Source organism: Neophocaena asiaeorientalis, unplaced genomic scaffold (assembly GCF_003031525.2).
Source record: "Neophocaena asiaeorientalis asiaeorientalis breed wild unplaced genomic scaffold, Neophocaena_asiaeorientalis_V1.1 scaffold86, whole genome shotgun sequence".
Lineage (NCBI taxonomy): Eukaryota > Metazoa > Chordata > Mammalia > Artiodactyla > Phocoenidae > Neophocaena > Neophocaena asiaeorientalis.
The window spans coordinates 5794414-5819225 of NW_020175039.1; the positions used below are offsets into that span (position 1 = coordinate 5794414).

A 24812-nucleotide genomic window follows, 5' to 3' on the forward strand; every position below is an offset into this window, starting at 1 on the left:
ACTACTGGCTGTGATCACGCAGCATGTTGTGGACCTTGTCTTTACATTTGCAGAGGGAATGGAGACCACAGATTAGTCAGTTAAGTGTCGGCCACCTAAGAGAGCCCTGGCTCAGTATGGCTTCTGTTCCACGTCTGGCCTAGAAGATGAATACCTTGAAGGTCTAGGTTTTATCTTTCTGGTTAGTTCCAGAACCTAGCACAGTGGTGGGTGTATAGTGGGCCCTCAATAAACATTGATAAACTAGCTAACTGACTATACCAACAAAAACAAAACTCAACTTTGCTGCTGCACATCTTCTGGTGAGGGTCCTAAGCACCATTCCACTGTGCAGAGGTTGGATTAGAGAGAAAGAGCTAGCAAATGAATTCCTAATACTGCTGTAAGATGAGATGATGTATACCATTACGTAGTAAAATGGAAGGCAGCTATAAAGAAGTGAATTTTGTGTAATATGTAATTAACCCAGGTAACTGACTAACACAAAATAATAGTGAGACAATACACTTGATAACATCTTATAAAGGATTAGATAATATTCTTATGTGAGGAAAAAATCCACATTTACAACCACAGTATTTGACTGCAAAAAGTCTCACTGGTGATTATGTTCTGGACCAGCCGGGTCAAGAAAAAATTTCCCTGACTGTTGTATCCTTGCAATATTGAGTTTATTTTTATTTTTTTAAATAGATCTCTTTTGGAGTATAATTGCTTCACAATACTGTGTTAGTTTCTGTTGCACAACAAAGCGAATCAGCCATATGCACACACATGTCCCCATATGCCCTCCCTCTTGAGCCTCCCTCCCATCCTCCCTATCCCACCCCTCTAGGTCATCGCAAAGCACCGAGCAGATCTCCCTGTGCTATGCTGCTGCTTCCCACTAGCTAACTATTTTACATTCGGTAGTGTATGCATGTTGATGCTTACTCTCACTTCACCCCAGCTTCACCCTCCCACCCTGTGTCCTCAAGTCCATTTACTATGTCTGCGTCTTTATTCCTGCCCTGCAGCTAGGTTCATCAGTACCATTTTTAATTTTTTTAAGATTCCATATATATGTGTTAGCATATGGTATTTGTTTTTCTCTTTCTGACTTACTTTCACTCTGTATGGCAGACTCTAGGTCCATCCACCTCACTACAAATAACTCAATTTCGTTTTTTTTTTAGTGTTAGCTTTTAATAAGACTCATTAGTGTCTTCTTAATTACTTCTTCATAAATAATCCTGCCAAAGGTTGTGGTATAGACCGTTCAAGGATGATTATTCAAGGTCATCCTTACAGCTGTTTTCTTCTAACTGTTAACTTTTGAAGGATCTCATTATTTTTTCACTGCAAAAGATAGTTATGTTGTTTTCACTTCTGTCTTGTGCAGCCAAGAACTACTTGTGTTGATAAGAGTTGAATTTAATGTCTTACCTACATTTTTCTGCACTTAAAAATGCTATATTTGTTAATTAGATTATATAAAAGTATAATATTCATTCTAAAGTACTCTTTTGAAGAACAATTTATAAAACTTTATGCTTGAGAACCAGAGCTGAAGTAAAATTTCTATTTATCTTTGCTTTTAAACTATGGAAATACATTGATTATGATTTTATGTATCAAAGATATTCTTAAGTAGATTGGAGGTGGTGACATGGGTAATAGAAACGCTAGTTTCTACCACGTGTATATATCTACTAATTGCCCATCTCAATGAAAGAAAGATTTTTTTCAAATAGAGGTTCAGTCTTTCAGTCCTCATCCCAAATTAGCACTGAGTAAATATTTAAATACTTAAACAAACATAGATCTTTAGAAGCATGAGGAATCTACCTGTGATTACACCTTCATCTCAGTTCTAGATGAATTTGCATTCAGCATTCATTTGTCAACCACCTACAGATAACCGTGGTGGGTACTGTGCTAAGGGCTAAGAATACAGAGCTGAATAAGACACTTTTCTTCTCAAACTTAAGAGTAACCAGATACATTCTCAGCTGTAAAATTATCTCAGAGATACTGAGGTAACACAAAGAAGGAAGTGTTTTGTGCTCTGAGGATTTAGAGGATAGATAGGAATTTGCCAGACACAGTGGAGGTAAGGTGGAGGTGATTTCTGTAATGGACAAACATGCTAGTGTGAGTCAACACTCAGGGAACCAGAAAATTATTTTAAAATAAATGCACAGTAGGGAGTGAATGGCAGAAGTAGAGGCTGAAGAGCTAGATAGGAACCAGATCTTGAAGCATCTTGTTTGTCATACTAATGGGAACTTAGATACTAAGGAGCCAAGAATCTTAAGTTTAAATTTATTTGACAGCTAGGCGGATGACTTTGTTTCAAGAGCTAGTGGGAGAATAAGGACGTGTAAGAGGTTATTGTGAGAGTTTAGATGAGAAATGAGTCCTGAGCGAAGGAAAAGACAGTGGGAGAAGCAAGTGGAGGAAAGGGTAGATTTGAAGAGATTTCAAGAAGATTTAATTCATTAAATTTGGGGGGTGAGAGAGAAAAGAGTCTGGGGAGATTCCTAGGTTTGAGTGGATGGCAGTCCCTTTCATCTTCTCTTTGATAGGGGACAGAGGGGAAGAATTGGGGCATGAGGATTGGGAGAGATGAGTTTTCTGCGGTGTCAGGCATTCAGATAGTGGTATCTACTAGGCATTTGGTAAAAAAAACTGGAGCTCCAGCAGAGATCTGGACTTAGAGAAAAGGCTGAGTGACCTCACCATATGGGTAGTAACTAAAATTGTATGACTAGCTAGGATTTTTCAGTTGTTGAAATGATAAAGTTCAAGATTATTCTCATATTGACTGAAATAATGGTTTTATGCAGTCTCTTTTCCTTTTTGCACGGTAAACTGCTGATTTAAATATTTTGGAGTTAAAGCATCTGAAACTAGTTATTGTGTTTTATGATAGAATTTCTACTCAAGGACATGAATTTAAGACCAACTTTGAAGCTTAAAAAATGTCATTTAAGTTTGAAATAAATAAATTAAGGCTGGTAATACTCATTTTTCATTCTTATCTAAAAATTGTCAAAGGTCAGTTCTCCCTAATTTAAAAAAATTGTGAAAAGCTATTACTTCTTTCTTTATGCTGTTCAGAGGCTATCTCTTCAGCAAAAGGCAGCTTTAGAAACCTCTGTAATATGCCTGCTGAGGGGAAGTGTTAGAGAATAAGGATGCCCGGTTGGCAGGAATTATTTATATTAAAAAAGTGCAAGATTTATTAGTTTAGTCTTGGAAAAATTTCAACCAAGAGAAAACAAAAGTTACCACTTAATAGCACATATCCAGAGTCTGGAAGAGTATAAGACAAGTTATTGAACCAGTTCTGGGGAGTGGGAGAAGTAAGCTAAGGGAGTTCCAGGGTACTTATGATCTTTGTGATTGAAAGTTAAATGAACCTTGCTTAGACAGTTAAAAAAGAAAAAAAGAATGTTCTAGTGCTGGTAAAGGTTTATGTTGATGTGTTTTTGAGAAGTGGAATTCTTTTGAGGATTACAGTCTGGATTAGTATATCCTTTTATATTACAGCTGCTTAAACCACTTGCTAGATATTTTATAAGCTTTTGTTTAAAAAAAAAAAAAAGAAAGAAAAAGCCTCTAATCCAATATGGCTTTCTAAACTGGTGATGGTATAACCATCAAGGCTCTGTAAATTAACTTATTAGTTTTTATAACTTTATAACTATACTTGAAAATATGCAGTTTCCTACCAAAAAAATCAAGAGTGTTAGGATTACTGTGTAAAAATTTAATAGTATGTGTTTGCCTCTCCTAGAAGTGAAATCTTTGATTTAAATTGTGTCAAAAATGGAAACTCTTTTTGGTTGGGGGGAAAAAAAACACAACTAAATTAATATGGGAAAAAGTAAGAAATGTGTAACTTAGAAAGTATAAAGTTTAGTATTCATTATACAACTTTTTCTGCTTCATTATAATTCGTTTTTAATGATACTTTTCCTTTTGTGTTGATCAGCTAAGTCATAACATTAAAAATGTGGTGCTTCGACCCAGTGGAGCAAAACAAAGCCGCCTAATGTTAACTCTACAAGATAACAGCTTCTTGTCTATTGATAAAGTACCAAGTAAGGATGCAGAGGAAATGAGGTTGTTTCTAGATGCAGTTCATCAAAACAGACTTAATGCAGGTGAGCACTAATCCTCCCAGGGTCTGACATTAGCAGTTATAAAAATATTACTAGGTAGTAGACCAGTATTCCTCATGAATATTGATGCAAAATTTTTCAACAGAATACTAGTAGACCTAATTCAACAGCACATTAAAAGAATTATACACCATGACCAAGCGGGATTTATTTTTGAAATACAAGAATAGTTCAAGATATGAAAAAATCTATCAATGTGATTTTTCAAATTAGCAGAATGGAGGACAAAAACCACATGATCATCTTGATGCAGAAAAAGTGTCTGATAAAATTTAACATTCTTTCATGATAGAAACACTCAGCAAAGTAGGAATTAAAGGAAACTACCTTACCTCAACATAATAAATGCCTTATATGAACAGCAGATAGCTCGATGATGGAAAACTGAAAGGTTTTCCGCTGAGATCAGGAACAGGAAAGGATACCCTCTGTTACCCATTCTATTCAACATAGTACTGGAAGTCCTAGCCAGAGCACTTAGGCAAGAAAAAGAAATAAAATTGGAAAGGAAGAAGTAAATTTATCTTTGTTCTCAGATGACATGATCTTATATGTAGAACACCCTAAAGATTCCACGAAAGAGTGTGTCTAGAAAAGCAGTAGGATTTAAATTACAATTGGGAAAACTTACCTTGTTACATAAATCTTATATACTTACTTTTTTATATGAAACTTATTCTGAGGTTTTATTCTTGCTATGAAAACAGAAGGTACTATAGAAAATCACACAGTATGATAAGATTCCCCTACCTCCTCCAACCCCTTTCATTTAAAATGTTTTGATTTTTTAAAAATATATATTTATAGGCATCTGGAATAATTTTTAGAAATAATCTGGAATAATTTTTAGGAATAATCTGTTGCTTAAAATGAGGAATAATCTGTTGCTTAAAATGAGGAATAATCTGTTGCTTAAAATGAGTTTTCCACTATTATTGTTAGTTTCCAGCTTTATCATCATCAGTAGTTTGTTATTACTGATATTTTACAGTTGACAAACTTTTGAGCTTTTTAACTTAAATATAACACATTAAAAACATTTAAAAAATGAAGATGTAGCAATGCTGCCTTGCTTGGATTTAATTAATACCTCTATTTCACACACTATTTTCTTGTTTAAAAAATTTTTTATGGTTGTTTGCCATTTGGTTTCTATTCATTATGTGTTCATGTTACCAAATCTGAACTATGGCAGTCTTCTAAATATTGAATTTTAGAATCAAGGAATTGAGTACCATTTGAAAGTTTAGAATATATCAGGGATTATGTCTGTATTTCTATATTTGTTTTATTCCATCATATTAATTGAATCACTGTTTTAAGAATTGATGAGTGTAAGGAAAGCATGTCTCTAAATGCATTAGAGGGGACTTCCCTGGTGGTGCAGTGGTTACGAATCCGCCTGCCAATGCAGGGTACACAGGATCTATCCCTGGTCTGGGAAGATCCTACATGCCGCGGAGCAACTAAGCCTGTGCGACACAAGTACTGAGCCTGAGCTCTAGAGCCCGCGCGCCACAACTACTGAAGCCCACGCACCTAGAGCCCACGCTCCACAACAAGAGAAGCCACTGCGATGAGAAGCCCGCGCACTGCAGTGAAGAGTAGTCCCTGCTCGCCACAACTAGAGAAAGCCCACGCACAGCAACGAAGACCCAATGTAGCCAAAAATTTTTAAATTAATTAATTTTAAAAATAAATAAATAAATAAACGCATTAGAGTGGAAAGCACAGTAGACTGGGGCCCAAGTTTGAGTCTGAACAACATGGCATAATGGAAAAACATGAGCTTTGGACCTAAACAGGTTTGGGTTTGAATCCTAGCTCTACTTGTTATTTCCTGTGTGGTTTTGGGCAGCTCCCTTAATAACTGAGTTTCAGTTTCCTCATCTCTAAAATGAATGTTTTATCACCTTAATTTCAGTGCTTAATAAAAAATTAGAGCTCATTAATGTAAAGCATGACTGGCACATGATAGGCACTCAGTAAGTCATTACTGCTTTTAGAGTGGCTAGCTGTGGACTCTGTACTCTTAGGTAAGTTGTTTTTATCTTTAGGTTTAAGTTGCCTTAGCTGCCCAAAAGTGATAATATGTACTTTACAGACTAGAGTAAGCTAATGAATATAAAAATACTTTGAAAAGTATGAAACATTTAAAGTATAATATGTGCTGTTTGAAATGAATGGGAAAAAGACTAATATTAGATGAACATTGTTGTCTATAAATAGGACAACCAGCTAACCATTTAAGAAGATAATAAAACTGGATCCTTATCTTACTCCTTCACCTAAATAGATTTTACATTGATCAAAGATTTGAATGTAAAAAAAAGGTGATACAAGTATTATTAGAAGGGTAGAATGGATTTTAACATAATATATGGATGGAAAAAACCTTTCTGAGTATGACATAAAACCAGAATCAATAAAGGAAAAGAGGGCTTCCCTGGGGGCGCAGTGGTTGAGAATCTGCCTGCCAATGCAGGGGACACGGGTTCAAGCCCTTGTCCAGGAAGATCCCATATTCCGCGGAGCAACTAAGCCCGTGCGCCACAACTACTGAGCCTGCGCTCTAGAGCCCACATGCCACAACTACTCAAGCCTGCGCACCTAGAGCCCTTGCTCCGCAACAAGAGAAGCCACTGCAATGAGAAGCCTGTGCACTGCAACCAAGAGTAGCCCCCGCTTGCCACTAGAGGGAAGCCCGCACACAACAATGAAGACCCAACGCAGCCAAAAATAAAAATAAATAAATAAATTTTTAAAATAAATAAAGGAAAAGATTAATAACTTGGACTGTGTAAAAAATTTAAGTGATCTCTGTGACAAGGAAAAAAGAAAAAACGAAGAAAACTTTAGCCACAGTGACAGAGTTAATATTGCTAATATATAAATACTGACTTTCCAAATCAGTAAGAAAAAAGACAATTCAGTAGAGAAATGGACATATAGGAAATTCAGGAAGAAAAACAGGTGGCCCATAAACACGAAAAAATTCTCAACTTCACCAGTAATTAAATTCAGATTCTTACTGTCACATTGGCAGTAGTGTGAGGGGAGGCAAGATACTCTCATATACTTGGTAGGAGCTTAGAGATTTTTTTTTTTTAAATACATTTATTTATTTATTTTTGGCTGCCTTGGGTCTTTGTTGCGCGCAGGCTCCCCCTAGTAGCGGTGAGCAGGGGCCACTCTCCGTTGCTGCGCGCGGGCTTCTCATTGCGGTGGCCTCTCCCGTTGCGGAGCATGGGCTCCAGGTGCACAGGCTTCAGCAGTTCTGGCACTCGGGCTCAATAGTTGTGGCCTGTAGGCTCTAGAGCGCAGACTCAGTAGTTGTGGCACATGGGCCCAGCGACTCTGCAGTATGTGGGATCTTCCCAGACCAGGGCTTGAGCCCATTTCCCCCCGCATTGGCAGGTGGATTCCCAACCACAGTGCCACCAGGGAAGTCCCGAGATTTTTTTTTTTTGAGGAATAGTGATAGTATCAATTTAGTTTAAAATTGTACATCCTTTACACCAACATTCTCTTTCTAAAGAGTTTTATCCTATGAAAGTTGTTCCATTAGTGCAAGAAGATATGTAAAAGGATGTTCAGCATTATTTGCAATGTTTTTAAATTAAAACATTCCAAATGATCATCAGTGAGAAATTAATAAAGTTAAAATATAAAATACTTTTTTGGAGGGGGGAAGGGCCACGCCACAGCTTGTGGGATCTTAGTTCCCCGACCAGAGATTGAACCCCAGCCCCCAGCAGTGGAAGCACAGAGTCCTAACCACCACTGGACTGCCAGGGAATTCCCTTAAAATACTTTTTTTTTTTTTTTTTTTGCGGTACGCGGGCCTCTCACTGTTGTGGCCTCTCCTGTTGCGGAGCACAGGCTCCGGACGTGCAGGCTCAGCAGCCATGGCTCACGGGCCCAGCCGCTCCGCGGCATGTGGGATCTTCCCAGACCAGGGCACCAACCCGTGTCCCCTGCGTCAGCAGGCAGACTCTCAACCACTGCACCACCAGGGAAACCCAAAATACTTTTTAAAGTATATAAAAATTCATATTTATACATTACTTTGCATGTTCTTTAAACTAGCATTGATTTCTTTAGAATAGAAGCCATTTAGTCTGCTGAACTTACAGAGAATGTTTTGGCATATACATTACTGGAAGTATATCAGTCACTGGTTCTGACACATGTCCTTAGCATCCAGTGTCCATGTTCACGCCATAGATACACAGTGACTAACTTTTCTATAGTGTTAATTACCAAATATTTATATAGGAGAATGTCTAGCATTTTCTTTTTGCATTTAAAAACTTACCCTTCTATTATCAATACATGTTTCCAGATTTTTGCATTGTTATTTAATTTTTTGCTTGATCCTAGTTCTAAATTTTAGTTACTGTATATATCAGAATTAATTTCTGTCAGATAAGCACTTTGATTTTTTTTATTTTTCCTGTTTCTGTTTCCTCAAGATTAAATAATAATAATGACATATCTCTTTATTAAAGTAAGTGATTTGAGATTTTTTTTTTTCCCACCAGCCATGAAACCTTCTCAGGGTTCTGGTAGTTTTGGAGCTATTCTGGGCAGCAGGACCTCACAGAAGGAAACCAACAGGCAGCTCTCTTACTCAGACAATCAGGTATGTTTATTTGAATCGTTTTAGCTTTTTTTTAAAAAAAGATAATCTTAGATAGACATTCTATAACGTAGTTACAGGAAGTAGAATTTAGACTGTAATGTCTAGTAATTCTTGCGTTATCTCAAGGGTACTTTCCACATATCTGAAATTTACCACAGTGTAATTTTTAAGAACATAGCTTTGAAGTTAGATGTGGGTTTGAGACTTGGTGCTGCCACTTACTAGCTGTAGGTCATTGGAGAAGTTCCTTAAGGTACCCTGAGCCTTAGTACCCATCTGTAAAATTAAGACAGCAATAATATTTTAAGGGTTGTTATGAGATAATGCATGTTGTAAAAGTGCTTAGCCTGTGATACCGTATACTAACAACCCCATAAATGTTTGCTGCTATTATTTGATGCGTTTTGGGTCTGTTCTACATTATGAACTTTGCCTCTATACTATATGATACCAGACTGTTGTTGGGTCTTCTGTTTGCTTTTTTTTTTTTTTGCGGTACACGGGCCTCTCACTGTTGTGGCTTCTCCCGTTGCGGAGCACAGGCTCCGGACGCGCAGGCTCAGCGGCCATGGCTCACGGGCCTAGCTGCTCCGCGGCATGTGGGATCTTCCCAGACCGGGGCACGAACCTGTGTCCCCTGCATCGGCAGGTGGACTTTCAACCACTGCGCCACCAGGGAAGCCCCTGTTTGGTTTTTAAACAGTTTTTCTTTCATAAATATTCAGCCAGCCATGAGACTTACTGTGCACTATTGCAGCTTAGCAGTCCTGTGTCTCTTTTAATTTGTCTTAACAAAGGTAAACCAGGTGTGAAAAGAAACTTTGAAGCTCCCCTGTAAGTAAAAGCATGAATTCTGTTTGGCTGTGCAGATAGATTGATTACTTAAACCATTTACTGGACTAAGCAATCAATGAATAAGATTTCATTTTTGTTAATTTCCTTTTACAAGTTGGGGTTTTTTTGTTTTTTTTACATTTTAATTGAGATACGATTGATATGCAGTAAATTGCACATATTTAAAGTGTGCAATTTGATACATTTTTGACTTATGTACATACCCGCAAAAATCATCACCATAACCTAGTGAACATAGCTATAACCCTTAAAAGCTTCTTCATCCCCCTTTGTAATCCTTCTCTCTAGCTCCCTGTCTGGCCCCTATCCCTAAGCCACAAGTGAATTGCTCTGTGTCACTCTAGATTACTTTGCATTTTCTAGAGTTTTATATAAATGGGATCAGTGTATAATTTTTTTTGTCTGGGTTTTTCACTCATTATAATTACTTGGAGATTGATCCATTTACAGGTAGAAATTTAACGTGTTAGAATATTTAAACTATAAGTGTTAACATCTAGCAGATGTTAACATTACATCTAGCAGAAGCAAATATACTTCCACAAATAATGATTCCCATTAGTGAGATTATAAAATCAATTTTGTGGATTGTGACTAGCATTAAGTAAAAAAGGAATAGAGGAGAAAACAATAGAGAAGGTATTATACATAGTAAGGAAAAGTATTGGTTTCTGAAACTTCTGGTTTTATTTATGTGTATGTGTAATATGTTGTGATGTAAAATATTTCTCGCTATGGGGTCATGGTCAAAAAAGGTTGAAAAATATGCAAAACAGTATGCATATAGTATGCTACTGTTTGTATAACAAGAATAAAATATTGATTTTCATTTGCATAAAAAAACAATAGAATACTTATAAGGTGTAGGAGGATGGGAAGTGGAAGAACTGGGTGAATGGCATTGGGGTGATAATGAGACTTCTCAGTATATGGCTTTTATAATAGTATTTTTATTTTTTTTGAATCTTGAGAATGATTTACCCATTTGAAAATAAATTTAACTTTTAAATCGTTCATCCAGATGACCTCAGAGATTTTTTTCTTTCTTCTTCTAAGATTGTAATTCTGTAGAAGGTAATTGGCAATATTTTCCATAGAGATAATCACATAGCTCTTAATGTAGAGTTATAAAACTTAACTGGCAGAATGCTGGTCAAAACCACTGTTTCCCAACTAATATGTGTAAAGTGTGCATTAACTCTGAATGTTTTTAATGTGTTTTGGGGGTAGATTCTTTGATTCATCTTCTGCCAGTAGGCTCTATTTCACTTTCAGTCTCCCCATTGTTATATATATTTGTTTCATTTCTCCAAACTAGAACCCCCTCAAAAGTCATATGCTGTACATATGACTTGGCATTTAAATTGTGGCAACCAAATGTCATTATTGCTCCTTTTTCTCACATTTATGTCACTTTAAATTATCAAAATTGGATTTTTTTCCCTAAAGATGTGTTTTCATGCTGGTCACTAGAACCTTGTCTTGTGTATGTGAGTCCTTTTTTTTTAATCAGTAATTCGAAACAAATTCCTTTCTGCTTCCAGGAATGCTGTGGAATTTGTAAGTTTACAAGAATACTATAGGAAAATATGCGTCAAGCTTAATTTCTGACACTGACCGTAAATTAGAATCACCTAGAGTGCTTTAAAAAAAGTGCTGATGAATGGGCCTCACCCCCATACCAGATAGGCTAGAATCTCTGGAGTTGGGTCTCCAGTTGTGGGTATTTTTTAAAAGTTCCCTATATGAGGATCACCGGTCTAAAAGTATGCCAATTAATTTGAAGAACTGGCTGTGTTAAACTTTATTCTTATAGGTCTCTTCAAAAAGAGGAAGTTTGGAAACTAAAGATGATATTCCATTTCGAAAAGTTCTTGGTAATCCAGGTAGAGGATCGATTAAGGCCGCAGCAGGAAGTGGAGTAACTGCTACCCGGACAGTTCCCTCTTTGACATCTACATCCACACCTCTTAGATCAGGGTTATTAGAAAATAGGTATGAAAGACTTTTTTTCTTTCTTAGTCATTAGCTCTGCCTGTTTATAAATGTTTTTCAGGCCTTTTAGAAAGACCAATAATTTGAGAAAAAGAAGATTTTTCCAGTTACAAGAAGAAAGTGTGAAGTGTGTTTTTTGGAGATAATTAGTATTTGTCTTGTGATTTATGTTAGTGACACGTATAGAGCTTGCAGATACACAGTATATTAATTTAAATATGGTGTAGAGAATTAGATAGCAGTAGTCACGGTTCTTGTTCTTGAGTATGTTGGTTTATACTTTTTAATAGTATGAATTACAACTTTTTAAAAATAACGTTTTTTCTCTGTTCTCTATAGGACTGAAAAGAGGAAAAGAATGCTATCATCTGGCTCAGAGCTGAATGAAGATTACCCTAAAGAAAATGATTCATCGTCGTAAGTCGCTTTAAGAACTTTTATGGCACTAGATCAGTGTTTCTTATATTGGTAATTGCAACCACTGGAGAAGATTGGGATGGTGTTCAGTTTATGGGAATCCCAAAGATAGAAGAACAGGATTTAGAGTATTTTGGTGACAGTAGGTTGTGGGCTCAATAGGGAGAGGGTTTGGCCATTAGTACTGCTTTGGTCATTTCCGTGCACTTTTCCCATCCTAGCTTTTTTTATTTGTAGCACTTAGAAGAAGGATAGAGCTGAAGAACTCTAGATAAGTGTTTCTTGTTGGCTGCTCTTTTAGCATGGACCCCCTTCCTTCTCTCTTCCCTTTACCTGTAAAAAATTTTTTTTACCTTATTCATGTGAAAAGTTAGCTTAGGTAGACATGTGGACACAGTGGGGGAAGGGGAGAGTGGGACGAATTGGGAGATTAGGTTTGACATAAATACACTACCATGTGTGAAATAGATAGCTGATGGGAACCTGCTGTACAGCACAGGGAGCTCAGCTTGGTGCTCTGTGATGACCTAGATGGGTGGGATGGGGGGCTGGGAGGGAAGTCCAAGAGGGAGGGGATATAGGTATACATATAGCTGATTCACTTCATTGTACAACAGAAACTAACACAACATTGTAAAGCAATTATACTCCAATAAAATAAAAAAATAAAACCTTGCATAGGTTCTAGGCAAGGAGCATCAATCTTTTGGAGCTATTTTTTATATTGAACAAGAGGGCATACCTGTAATAGGATAGTCACCAGCTCACAGTTCTCTTCCTCATAATGGGTGGGTTGTGGGTTTTGTTTGTTTGTCTGTCTGTCTGTCTTTTGGGAGAGAAAACTTATTACACAGTTGCCAGGTAATACCTTAACAGAAATCAGTTGCTATTCAGTTAACTGGTGTTCGAGATCAAAGGGTCACCAGAAAGGAGTTGTGAAAAAGATAAAGAAACTTTATATAGTAATTGGGTTCTTGGTTCTGTTGCTGTAACAGATACAAAAATCTAGGTAGGTGATAAGACTGGTGTGGTATCTTAAACTACAATGACCATGGACTCAAGTTCCTTCTATCTTCTTGAACTGCCATTCTTAATAAGTAGCTTCCATTTTATGAACCAGGATAGCTTCAGCCTCCACTCTCATGTCTGTATTCCTATTGGGAAGGAGGAAAGGAGCAAAGGGAGGGCATACTGCTCTTGTGTAGGCTGAAAATTGTACACACCACTGTTGTACATATCACATTGGCTGGAACTTAGTCATGTGGTTATATCAAGTTATGAGAAGGTCTGGGAAATGCCTAGCCCAAATTCTACTATTATGGCAGAAGACTACAATGGTTATTTGGGGACAACTAACAGTCTGCCATATTTACTCTTCTAGCCACAGAATTACCTCTGTTTATCATTCTTCCCGTATATAGAGTACTCATACCTTCACCCTGCTGGAGACAACCTCCATGTCTCATTTAGTCATTGTATCCAGCTCAGAGTCCAGGATACCTTCACCCTGCTGGAGACAACCTCCATGTCTCATTTAGTCATTGTATCCAGCTCAGAGTCCAGGATCTCTGGGTTATGTGCAGTTCTCTCCATAAGGTCCAGGTGTGCCTTGGACCATGCGCCTCATGGTCTAACACGTAAAAACTAAGAGGCAGGTTAATCTGCATTCCTCACTTCATCTCCATACGCATATCATTCATTATACATTGCTGGAGTAGGCACAGGATAACCACAATAAAAGTTACCGTTTAGAAAACATAAGAATAGGAAACTGAGGAGTCATTGGTCTATAGCAGAGATAAAATCTTGTTAGGCAGAAATTGTGAAGACAGTGAAAGCAGTGGAATAAGTTCTTCATTAGCCATGGAGCAGTCTCTGTCCTATCCTCTGGGAGAAACACTTGCTCATTTTACTCCATAGGACTCCTGGCTTTGCCCTTTGATTGATTTCTTTTGTCTGTTATCTTTCAAGGCCATAGCTGAAGGGGGTTTTGAAGACTATGTTCTTTGGAGCCATTCAGCTTTTGTAGCCTAAGTCATGCTGGTGTAGTTCTGGAAGTTAGAAATCTGTAAGCTTTAGAAGTCTAGAAGTTTCTTTAAAGGTAGAACAAGCAGGCTTTTATAGGCTTGAGAAAGAATTAGGGCCAATATTTTTGTTGTTATTTTGGTTCTTTTAATAAATTTTTAAATTTTGGAATAATTCTAGATTTACAGGAAAGTTGCAAAGATAGTATAAAATGTACCTGTATACCCCTCACACAGTTTTCCCTAATATTAACATCAGTTTTTCACAAAACTACTTCTCCAGTTACCTCTTATCATTGCCTCAATTTGAGAATTAGAAGCAGTTGGATTTTTTTAGTCCCATATGGTCTCAAGTTACCACACAATTTTAATTCTAGGCCATTGGCACAGAGAAATGTATTCCTTTTCATCCTTGATTGCAAGCTGGCTAGTTCTTGCCCAGATTTATCTGTCCTGAATAGAACCTCACTGAAAGCAGTAAGAAAGACCAGTGTTCTTAATTGTCTCAACCTTTTCCTTTGAGGTCTGCCTCCCAAGACATTACAGACAACAGTTCTGTAAATATTTTGCTGAAATATAACAATAGTCACCAGCTTTCCAGTCTGTAATATCTGTGTTCTTACCCTCTACCTTCCTACTGAGCTAGTTCTGCATATTATAGGTTTGTTATGGTAGCATCCCACTTCTAGTAACAAAATTTGTGTATTTGGAGTCCAGTTGTAGGGAACAAAATTCACTCTAGCTAGTTTACACACAAAGGTATTTCCATACAGAGAGCATTAAATGGCTTACAGAATCATTAGGAAAGCTGAAAATGTAGACTCTAGGTTAAGCTTTCAGGAATGATTTTGAGAGCCATGCCCCAGATCAGGTCACCAAAGATGCTCCTGGCTGTCATGAAGTGAACAGCTGAATTGGAAGCTGGCATGAAAACTGTTATCTATCTCTAGAACTGTGCTGCCACTGCCAAATGCGGAAATCCTCTACAGGAAAACTAGATACCCTCACGTTGTTGTTAACCACCAGAAGTAGCAGAACACATGACCTCTCCCTATTTCCATTTCCCATATCTTGCACAAGTATATGTAATTTACCTTAAATCTTAAACACTAACTTGGAAATGTAGTTTTTTAGTTTTCTGGCTTCTGTAGAACAGGGAGGTACACTGAAAGGTGGTAGTAATGGACTTTGCATGCCAGTCCACCTTATTCACCACACTTTGGGGAAGTCTCAGTTGTTCCACTTTGAGTTGTCTGATGAACCCTAAATTTCTAATCCTTGTTCTGGGCTAATAATACTTTTTATACCATCACAATTAAATTTTTTAAAGTTTGGACTTCCTAGAAGCAGGCTCTAGATGAACATACTTCTGCAAGCGCCTTATTAAGGAAGTACTCATAGGCGAGACCAGTAACAGAGTAAGGAAAGCAGGACTGGGAAGGGGAAGAAGCCAACTAAGGATGTCACCTTAGATAAAAGTCCCACAGAAAAAAAAAAAAAAGTCCCACAGAGAGTGGGCCTCATCTTGATCCAGCAGGAGGTCTGGGCTTCTTTCAACTAGAAGTAAGGAAGATGGGCTTTCATATTTCCATACTGCACTGTTTTTGGTTAACAGCTGCCTTGGGGCTTTTGGCTCTGCCTAGATGCGTAAAATATTTGAAATAGCCCAAAGGCAGTCTTCTGAAGAACTGCACGTGCTGGCAGTTGAAGACATAATAGTCTAGATGCGTGAGAAGTATAAACAGCGATCTGAGGGGGCTCTGATAGAGCATCACTATTAAGTTCATTCCATCTTATTATAGATTCTTCACATTGATGCTTTTCAATTTCTGGGTGAGAATATTAAAGAAAGGAGGGTTAGTGGGATGAGCTGCAGTTCTTTTTGTCCTTATTGCTACAAATAGCCTTGAGGCTATAACTGATATTATTATCTACTTCTACCATCCATTCTAGATTCACTGCATTTTCCACTAACACTTCTTCTGGTCTTAATGGTTTGCCTGGTGGTATGACTGAGATCTTCTTCTCTGAGGGGGCTGAGCCCCTGGTCACTGTGTACTTCTCAGGTTATGATTGCTATAATTGCCCATTCAGAGTTAAAACTGAGCATGAGAGCACTAAGGATTCCCTGGTGAATTTCCTTTATTCCAAGCATATTCTTCCTGCCCTCATTATATAGCAGCAACCCTGCCCCTTATAATAATCAAAGTCAGTTACAGTATGGTAACTCCTTTCTTTGCCTGTTGATCTGCCAGCATGAGAAGCCCCAAATGAGTAGGTAGCAGCCATAGCTTTAGATTAAATGGGACTCTTCCTGTCCCCCTGTTGAAAAAGTCCCCACTCTGGAAACCAGGACCTCTAGACCCACAGAATCTAAATTGAGGGGACAAGAAGCTCAAGAGTGATATTTAGTGGGGGCATTCCTACTTCTACTTCTTGGTTTGCAGACCCATGTATTCTCTATAAATGTAATGGCTTGTTGGTTTGTGCTATATATTGTGTCTTGAAGGGCACCCAGTTCCTAATGAGATCATCTGTAAGCTGCACCTTTAAAGGCTGTTGGCCATCAGATTTGAGGTAATATGGTATGTGGTAGGACCAATGGAGCCTTTGGTCATATGCCCTTATTGTACCTCCTTTTCTTTTGTATAAAGTGGGTTTCTCGTTCCAGGATGGTGTTATGTGAGATTTCATGTTAATAAATCATATACTCTTATGAGTCCTCAGATAGCAGTGCAGCCAAGGCACTGTGGGCAGGAAAGGCAAAAGCAAACCTAAAATATATGCCAATTCCAACCAGAATTAATTGCTACTCTTTCTGGGATGGAAGGTGTCTAATGTAATCAACTTATCACCAAATGACTGGTTGATTTCCTTAAAGGATAGTACTCAATCACGGGCTGGGGATCAGCCTCTGCTGCTGACCAGTTGGACATTCAGCAGCATCAGTAGCTAAACCAGCCTTATTGAAGGGGAGCCCCTATTGTAGGGTGCATTCAGAGCTTTTATCTCTGCCACCATGGCTGTTATTCATGGGCCCTTTTGTAGAAATACTTGGATGGCTGAGTACAGAAATTGAATGGCATCTCCTGGACAAGTTACCCTGCATGATTGTTTCTTAAGTGGAGACATTAAGAGACTTAATGTGTCTTTAGTGGAGTTCTCTGGTGAGCATTAACATGTGAAACAGATGTTCACCCTTTGTACATACTTCTTTTTTTTTTTTTTTTGCAGTACTCGGGCCCCTCACTGCTGTGGCCTCTCCCGCCACGGAGCAGAGGCTCCGGACGCAGAGGCCCAGTGGCCATGGCTCACGGGCCCAGCCGCTCCGTGGCATGTGGGGTCTTCCCGGACCAGGGCATGAACCCGTGTCCCCTGCATCGGCAGGCAGACTCTCAACCACTGCGCCACGAGGGAAGCCCTGTACATACTTCTATATGACTATCCATAAACCTCTTCCATAAATCATTTCTCCCTGATCTTCCAGTCTTATTCCTTCCAGGCCCCTGACTATCCATCCAAACCATTTGCCACCATCCAGGGGTCCATTGACCCACTTTTCTCTCCACACAAAGTGGTTAATGAGGTGCATTTCTCAAACTGCGCAGTGTAGGATTTTGTCTTACCTCCTGTGTTCTGGGGCAGTCCCTTAGTGGGGCTACAGTGCAGCAACAGTTCATTTTCAGCTTGTACCAATGTACGAAGATGATCCATCCATGAACCAGGCACAGGTTTTTTCCTCTTCTTCCAGCTGGTCACCAGAATGCTAATAGGGCTGTTCTCATTATCTATTCCTATTTGCTTGGATATACCACTCACATTTTATGATGGATTACTGCTGTAACTTCCTGATCTTACAGCTTTGTGGGTATGATAGCACCCAGCTCATGATGGCTTGCTCTGGTTGCATAGTCCCTTGATGACTCACAGTCTTTATGATTATTATTTACCCCATATCACTGTATCAGGTATCTAGTGTTGTATAACAAGATACTTAAAATAGTAACTATTATCGCTTACGGGTCAGTGGTCACTTGAGTGGTTCTGTTTATCTGGGTCTGGCTTGGCCAGTTGTGGCTGGATTCTCTCATTTTCTCATGCATCCATGGTCAGTTGGTAGGTTGGCTAAGGGTTGGCTGGTCCAAGGTGGCATTACTTGTATGACTGGCCATTGGCTGTCTAGTGCTTGGGGTGATGAGGGAGATTGGCCATGTTTTCTTTTGTCACCTGGCAGGTTACCCTGGAATTATTCACAAAGCAGTGGTAGGGTTCCAAGAGAATGAGTGGAAATTTGCAGGGTGCCTTTAGCCTTAGCATCAGGACTTATGTGCTGTTATGTCTGTCACATTCGTTTGGGAAAAGGAAATCACAAGGCCAGCCTCATTAAGGGTTGGGGAAATAGATTGCATTTCTTAATAGGGGACTTGGGTACAAGGAAGGGAATAATTTGGGACATTTTTTAAACAGCTTTATTGAGGTACAGTTTACACACCATAAAATTCACCTGTCTTAAATGTATAATTCTGTATTTTTGGTAAATTTATTGAGTTGTGCAACTATCAGCATAATCCAGTTTTAGAACATTTCTATAACCCTAACGATCCATTGTGCATTCTACCACATTTTTCAAATGCTGGAGAGATTGCATGAGCCATATTCTCTTCTACTTTATCCAGGTTGTTCACTACATATGAAAAATCTTGGTGGTGTAACACTATAGGATACCAAAAATTTTACCACCAGGAATGGAATTTCTGTTACCATTGCCAAACAATCGATCCAATTCCAGAATCCTGTCCTTAGACAGTATGCTTCCTAGACCCACTTCTAGCACTAACTGTTGTAGATCAAGTTCCCCAGAAACAAACCCTGAAATAGAGGGTAGTGTGCAAGTGATTTATTTAGGAATTATTCCCAGGGGATACCCAGGAAGGGAGTGGGGGAAGCAAGATATTGAAGTGCAAGAAACAAAGAATGTGTGTGATCTCAGACAGAAATCTGATCTCTGAGCAGAAAAATGCAGAGGTTAGGATTCATCCTAATCCCAGAGAGAAAAATCTGTTATATAAATTTCACCTTAAAACTGTTCTAATCCAAGGCAGGGGAGCTGAGCTTCTATACTTTAGCACCTGACCTTACTTGTGACTCTCTGAGAGTGCAGGCAAAGTCTCTGTAGTAGCTTGAGGGCAATCCTGTGAAGAAGAACCCTAGGTATAGGCTATCAAAAAATTTAAAAAAAAAACAACCCTAAATTGAAGAACTTGAAAAAGAATAGATATGCGTATATGTATAACTGAATCACTTTGCAGTACACCTGAAAGTAACGCACCATTGTTAATCAACTATACTCCAATATAAAAAAAAATTGAAAACAAACAAAAAAATACCTAAATTGGTGTGGACGAGAGGACACAAAAATGGGGCCAGAGGGAATCTGGGTGGAGCGTCTACATTGTCTGCTTACAGGCTTTATTCATGATGGTTCTCCTAAAATTAGCACTTTTAATCAAAGCAAGAGCATGTTTCTGAATGGACCCACTCTACTTAATATAGGTCCAGGTATTTGGGAATAATAGAGGGGGGAAAGGGGGCTTAAGAAATTTTAATTTTGTGTTCATGAACTTAAAATTGTTTAATCACTGTGAATTGAAATGTTGACATTTAGTAAATAGTATTTCAAATTACATAAACTATAAGAACATTTTGGATTTTGTTTTACTTTTCTTATATATATATATAAATGTATTTATTTAGTTTTGGCTGCGTTGGGTCTTCGTTGCTGCATGCAGGCTTTCTATAGTTGCGTTGAGCGGGGGCTACTCTTCCTTGCGTGCACGGGCTCTAGGCACGTGGGCTTCAGTAGTTGTGGCACACGGGCTTAGTTGCTCTGTGGCATGTGGGATCTTCCTGGACCAGGAATCGAACCCATGTGCCCTGTGTTGGCAGGCAGATTCCTAACCACTGTGCCACCAGGGAAGTCCTGTTTTACTTTTTAAACCTATTCAGTATCAAGCTTGAATAGTTTACTTTTTAAAAAATTTTATTTATTTAAAATTTTTTTTAATTTTAATTTTTTTAGCTTAGTTCTTGATTCTTTTGGTCTTAGTAGCTGAATCATTTCATCTGGCCTTGCTTTCGGCTAAGAAAACCTATATAATATTGCTGTCTCTGGTTTGACTTTTGTATAAAGAAAATACTCCTTCATTTTTGCCTAATTACCAGGGTTATGGATTAAATTGGCTTTTGATTAGGTAATGAAAGCTTATTTTTATTATCCTCATTTGCTTAAGGCTTTGACACCTTGTAACCTAACTTCCAGCAAATCAATGAATTTGGCAATTGAAATGTAGATTTTTAATGACAACTATTTAAAATTAAGAATTGCATTCTCATACATATATATATTTGAATTAAATTATTAACTGTAGGAACAACAAGGCTATGACAGATCCCTCAAGAAAGTATTTAACCAGCAGTAGAGAGAAGCAGCTGAGTTTGAAACAGTCAGAAGAGAATAGGACATCAGGTAAGTATTTGGTCTTTTTATAAGATACTCATTTATTGTATGATGGATTGTATTAGACTAGAAATAGAAACCTAAACTGGGGCATATTTCTCTACATTATTCAGGAATACTGTGTAATTCAGTACTAGTTATCAGGTACCAATTTGTATCTAGTACTTGGCTAAAATATTTTTTAAAATATTAGAACTATAAGAGAATTTTTATTTTGCTTGCAAGTAATTTAAGCTTTGCCTTTTCCCCTGTTTAACTACCTAGAATTAAATTATTTCATTGTCAAAGTACCTGAACCATGGAATGAATCCAAGGAGTTAAAGCGGTTGAAATTAAAGTTCATCAGTGTTGCTACTTATTAGAAGTTCCAGAAGATCTTGAAATTATTGCCTGAAGCAGTTGTTTAAGTTCATTTGTTCCTTGTTTTTACAAAAGCTAAAAGTTAGACTGTCCCTGAATTTTTATTAGTGTTTCCTATACTTAACATATCTCTCTGATCCTCTAAACTCCTTAAAAACTCAAGTATCTGGTATTGATTTGAATACTGTGTTCAACTTGAAATTAAATTGAAGCAAGCTAAAATACGGCATGATTTTGATAATTTAGGAGTTTACGAGAATTCATTTGATCAGGACTCTAGGAACGGTCTCCTTTTAGTGGTTCAGAGTTGTAACATTGGACTCCTACAGAAAGAAGTATCTCTAATATAATTCTTATCTCTGAAATAATAATACATTATGTAAAGTCCACTTATTGGTTTTAAGTTTTTGCAATCAACCTATAGTTAGAAAACAGAATACTTAAAGATGTAATGATCCTTAATACTGTTGAAGTTAAGGTACGTCTTACAAAAGTTGATGTAGAAGAGGAGAGAGAGAAGGAAGTAAACGGTCAAGTGATAAAAAGGTTCATGGAATAAAATGTAGAAAGTTTAAGTGTGTTAAAGTTGCAAAGTTAATCAGTAGAACTAAAATAACAGAATTGATGGGGAGTTCCCTGGCAGTCCAGTGGTTAGGACTCGGTGCTTTTACTGCTGTGGGCCCAGGTTCAATCCCTGGTCATGGAACTAAGATCCTGCAAGCCACGTGGCACGGCCAAAAAATAAATAAATAACACGACTGGTAATTGGTTGGAGAGAGGAGAACAAGAGTAGGGGTGATGTAAGTAAGAAATTATTTCTAATTTTTCAAAAAGGGAGTCAGCTGATATTGTTTAAAAATGAATAAATCAAGAAATTATAGAAACATTATTTAATGTTATGGAGGAAATCAGAAAAACTAAGTTTCAAAACATGGTCAGAAATTGGAAGCAAAATTTGTGGAGCTTTAGGGCTGGAGAGTATTCTTTTATGACCTGTTATAATGTTTTCCACAGTGTTTGATCTTTTAACATGTGTATATATGTATTATTTTGATGAAAAGAAGGGGAATAAAAGAATTTAAATATAAACAGGCCCAATGCATAATTTTATTATTAAATGAACTTGAATGGTTGATTTAGGAATTAAACGTTTCCTGTGTCTGTTCATTTTTTAGGGCTTTTACCTTTGCAGTCATCATCTTTTTATGGTAGCAGAGCTGCATCCAAGGACTACCCTCCTGGCAGCACTAACCTAGACAGGTATGCATTGGTTATATGCCTTGTGAAGAACTTGAAGAGCTTTCTTCTTCAGAATATTAAATGATGGGATGGGCTGTGCATTGTGCTGTAAATGAATACCCTAATTTAAAATAACAAAATTGATGAGAATTATAGATTCATGACATTTTAGTTAGAAACTACTCTAGAAATGTTTTAGTTCAAACTCTTATTTTTTATGTTTTTCAACACAAGAATAAACTGATGTGTGGGAAGATTTGTACTGAGGCCACAGGTTATGACTGGCAGTGTGATCAGATACTAGACCAGTGTATTTTCCATTGTTCCAAGTGATGAACATATGATCTGTCCTTTGGGGCATTTTAAAATTGCCTTTGTTGCCTGTGTATTTGTTAAGCTACCTACCAAAAGTTAAGGCATTTTCTTTAAAAAGCAAAAGTTTCACATTAGTAGGTATCTTTAACTGGAAAAGGCTAGTCAGAAATTTAATTGCTGATTCTAGAGATATAGATTAAATTTTTCGAGGTTTATTGGGTATGAATGTGTAAGGCAGCTGCTAAGCACTTGTCAAAGAGGTGTGATCATGGAATGCTGCTCAGAGGGGCAATGATAATGATAAAAAGTGAGGGTAATGGTGTATAATAGATACGATGTGTAATGACCTATTAAGTCATATTTTGTTTTTTACTAGAATTTAATTCAAAGTGATAAAGACATCTGGATTATTTGTATTAAATGATTAAGGCGAAATAAATAATTTGATATTGTATATTTAGGTATATTTAACCTTGGGTGGTATCTGTCAAGCACTTTATGACTGCAGTGGTAAATAAGTTTTTTGAATTTAAGGCAGAGGAAGCTTGACATTTCTGCTTATTAGAAGAATCTTAAAGGAAGCTAAGTTGAAAAAAAAAAGAACTAAATTTGGTTTTCAAGTAATTTATTAAATACAATACAAATTTCTTCTCAAAATAATAGAATGAGAATATTCATTGCACCTAGGAATGATTGAGGAAATAAAAATTTCTTTTAATGCAAAGCTGCACTCAAGGATAAGGTGAAAATTTCCAGATTGGTGAGCAAACTAATACTGAGTAAAGGCTGAAGCCATAAAGCACTTACAAAACACAGACTGGAGTCAAGTATTTAGGGCTGGGTCTTCAAAACCAGCATGAGATTGGGAACTGAACATGACCCCAGACTAGAATTTGATTTCTTATATGAAGCTACGTGAAGCTGGGTATCTAAAACTGTTCTCTGTGCTAGTAAACCAAGGCGCAACACTTCTGTGTAACTACCTGAGTTTGGAACCATAAATATGCTGCTTGCCTGATGCTCCCTAAACAGAGAGCAAACCCAAAACTGGGAATTGCAATGATTGGCATCTGCTGTAGTGTTACCTGCATAGGGGCAAGAATTCTGAACCCCTGATATAAAGTCCTATGCAGGTTAGAGGTCCAGACTGATACAGCTACTAAACACATCAAAAATGCATGATCATGGGATGTAGCACAGAGAGGAGATGGTAAATGTAAATGAAATTAAGAGAATTATGTTGGGCTCCTTGGTCTACCCTCCATGTCTTAATAGCATTTTGGAAAAAAAAGAAAAAGACTGGAGAATAAAGGCAAGGAATTTGTCAAAGAAAGAATGGGTGAAAATGATGGAAGTCCACATTGAAATGCCTCAACAAATGCCAAACAGCCAATATATTTTTTTAAAATCCACATTGTAGAAGATGATGGGTAAAGAAATTTTAAAAGCTAAGAGAAAGAAAAATATTGTCTATAAAAGGAAAACTGACATTAGCAACAATAGGAACAGAAGACACTGGAGTAATAATATCAAGGAATTCCATATCCAGCTAAATTTTAATTCAAGAATGCAGACAGGGGCTTCCCTGGTGGCGCAGTGGTTGAGAGCCCGCCTGCAGATGCAGGGGACATGGGTTCATGCCCCGGTCCGGGAAGATCCCACATGCCGCGGAGCGGTTGGGCCCGTGAGCCATGGCCGCTGAGCCTGTGCGTCCGGAGCCTGTGCTCCGCAGCGGGAGAGGCCACAGCAGTGAGAGGCCCGTGAACTGCAAAAAAAAAAAAGAATGCAGACAGAACTTCCCTGGTGGTCCAGTGGTTAAGACTCCATGCTTCCAACTACTGAAGCCCACATGCCTAGAGCCCATGCTCCACACAAGAGAAGAAGCCACCGCAATGAGAAGCTGGTGCACCACAACGAAGAGTAGCCCCCGCTCGCCACAACTAGAAAAAGCCTGCACGCAGCAACGAAGACTCAAGGCAGCCAAAAATAAAATAATTAAATTAATTAATTAAAAAAAGAAGGACTCCGTGCTTCCAATGCAGGGGGCACAGTTTCGATCACTGGTCAGGGAAGTTCCGCATGCTGCACTGTGCAGCCAAAAAAAAAGAAAAAAGAACGACATGTTTATTAAGTTCAAAAGATGAAAACAGGGCTTCCCTGGTGGCGCAGTGGTTAAGAGTCCGCCTGCCGATGCAAGGGACACGGGTTCGTGCCCTGATCCGGGAGGATCTCACATGCCGCGGAGCGGCTGGGCCCGTGAGCCATGGCTGCTGAGC

General features: G+C 38.0%; 1 protein-coding gene across 3 annotated transcripts in view; it reads left to right on the plus strand.

Moving 5' to 3' along the window:
• The window catches only part of USP37 (ubiquitin specific peptidase 37), an 89027-nt gene that overhangs the window by 9597 nt on the left and 54618 nt on the right, over positions 1 to 24812 (plus strand). For all 3 annotated transcript variants that reach the window (XM_024763167.1, XM_024763168.1, XM_024763169.1), the window contains exons 5-10: positions 3980 to 4151; positions 8714 to 8814; positions 11486 to 11664; positions 12004 to 12081; positions 20534 to 20631; positions 22158 to 22242. In XM_024763167.1, the coding sequence (XP_024618935.1) occupies positions 3980 to 4151; positions 8714 to 8814; positions 11486 to 11664; positions 12004 to 12081; positions 20534 to 20631; positions 22158 to 22242 (713 nt within the window). The remainder of the gene's footprint in view (positions 1 to 3979; positions 4152 to 8713; positions 8815 to 11485; positions 11665 to 12003; positions 12082 to 20533; positions 20632 to 22157; positions 22243 to 24812) is intronic.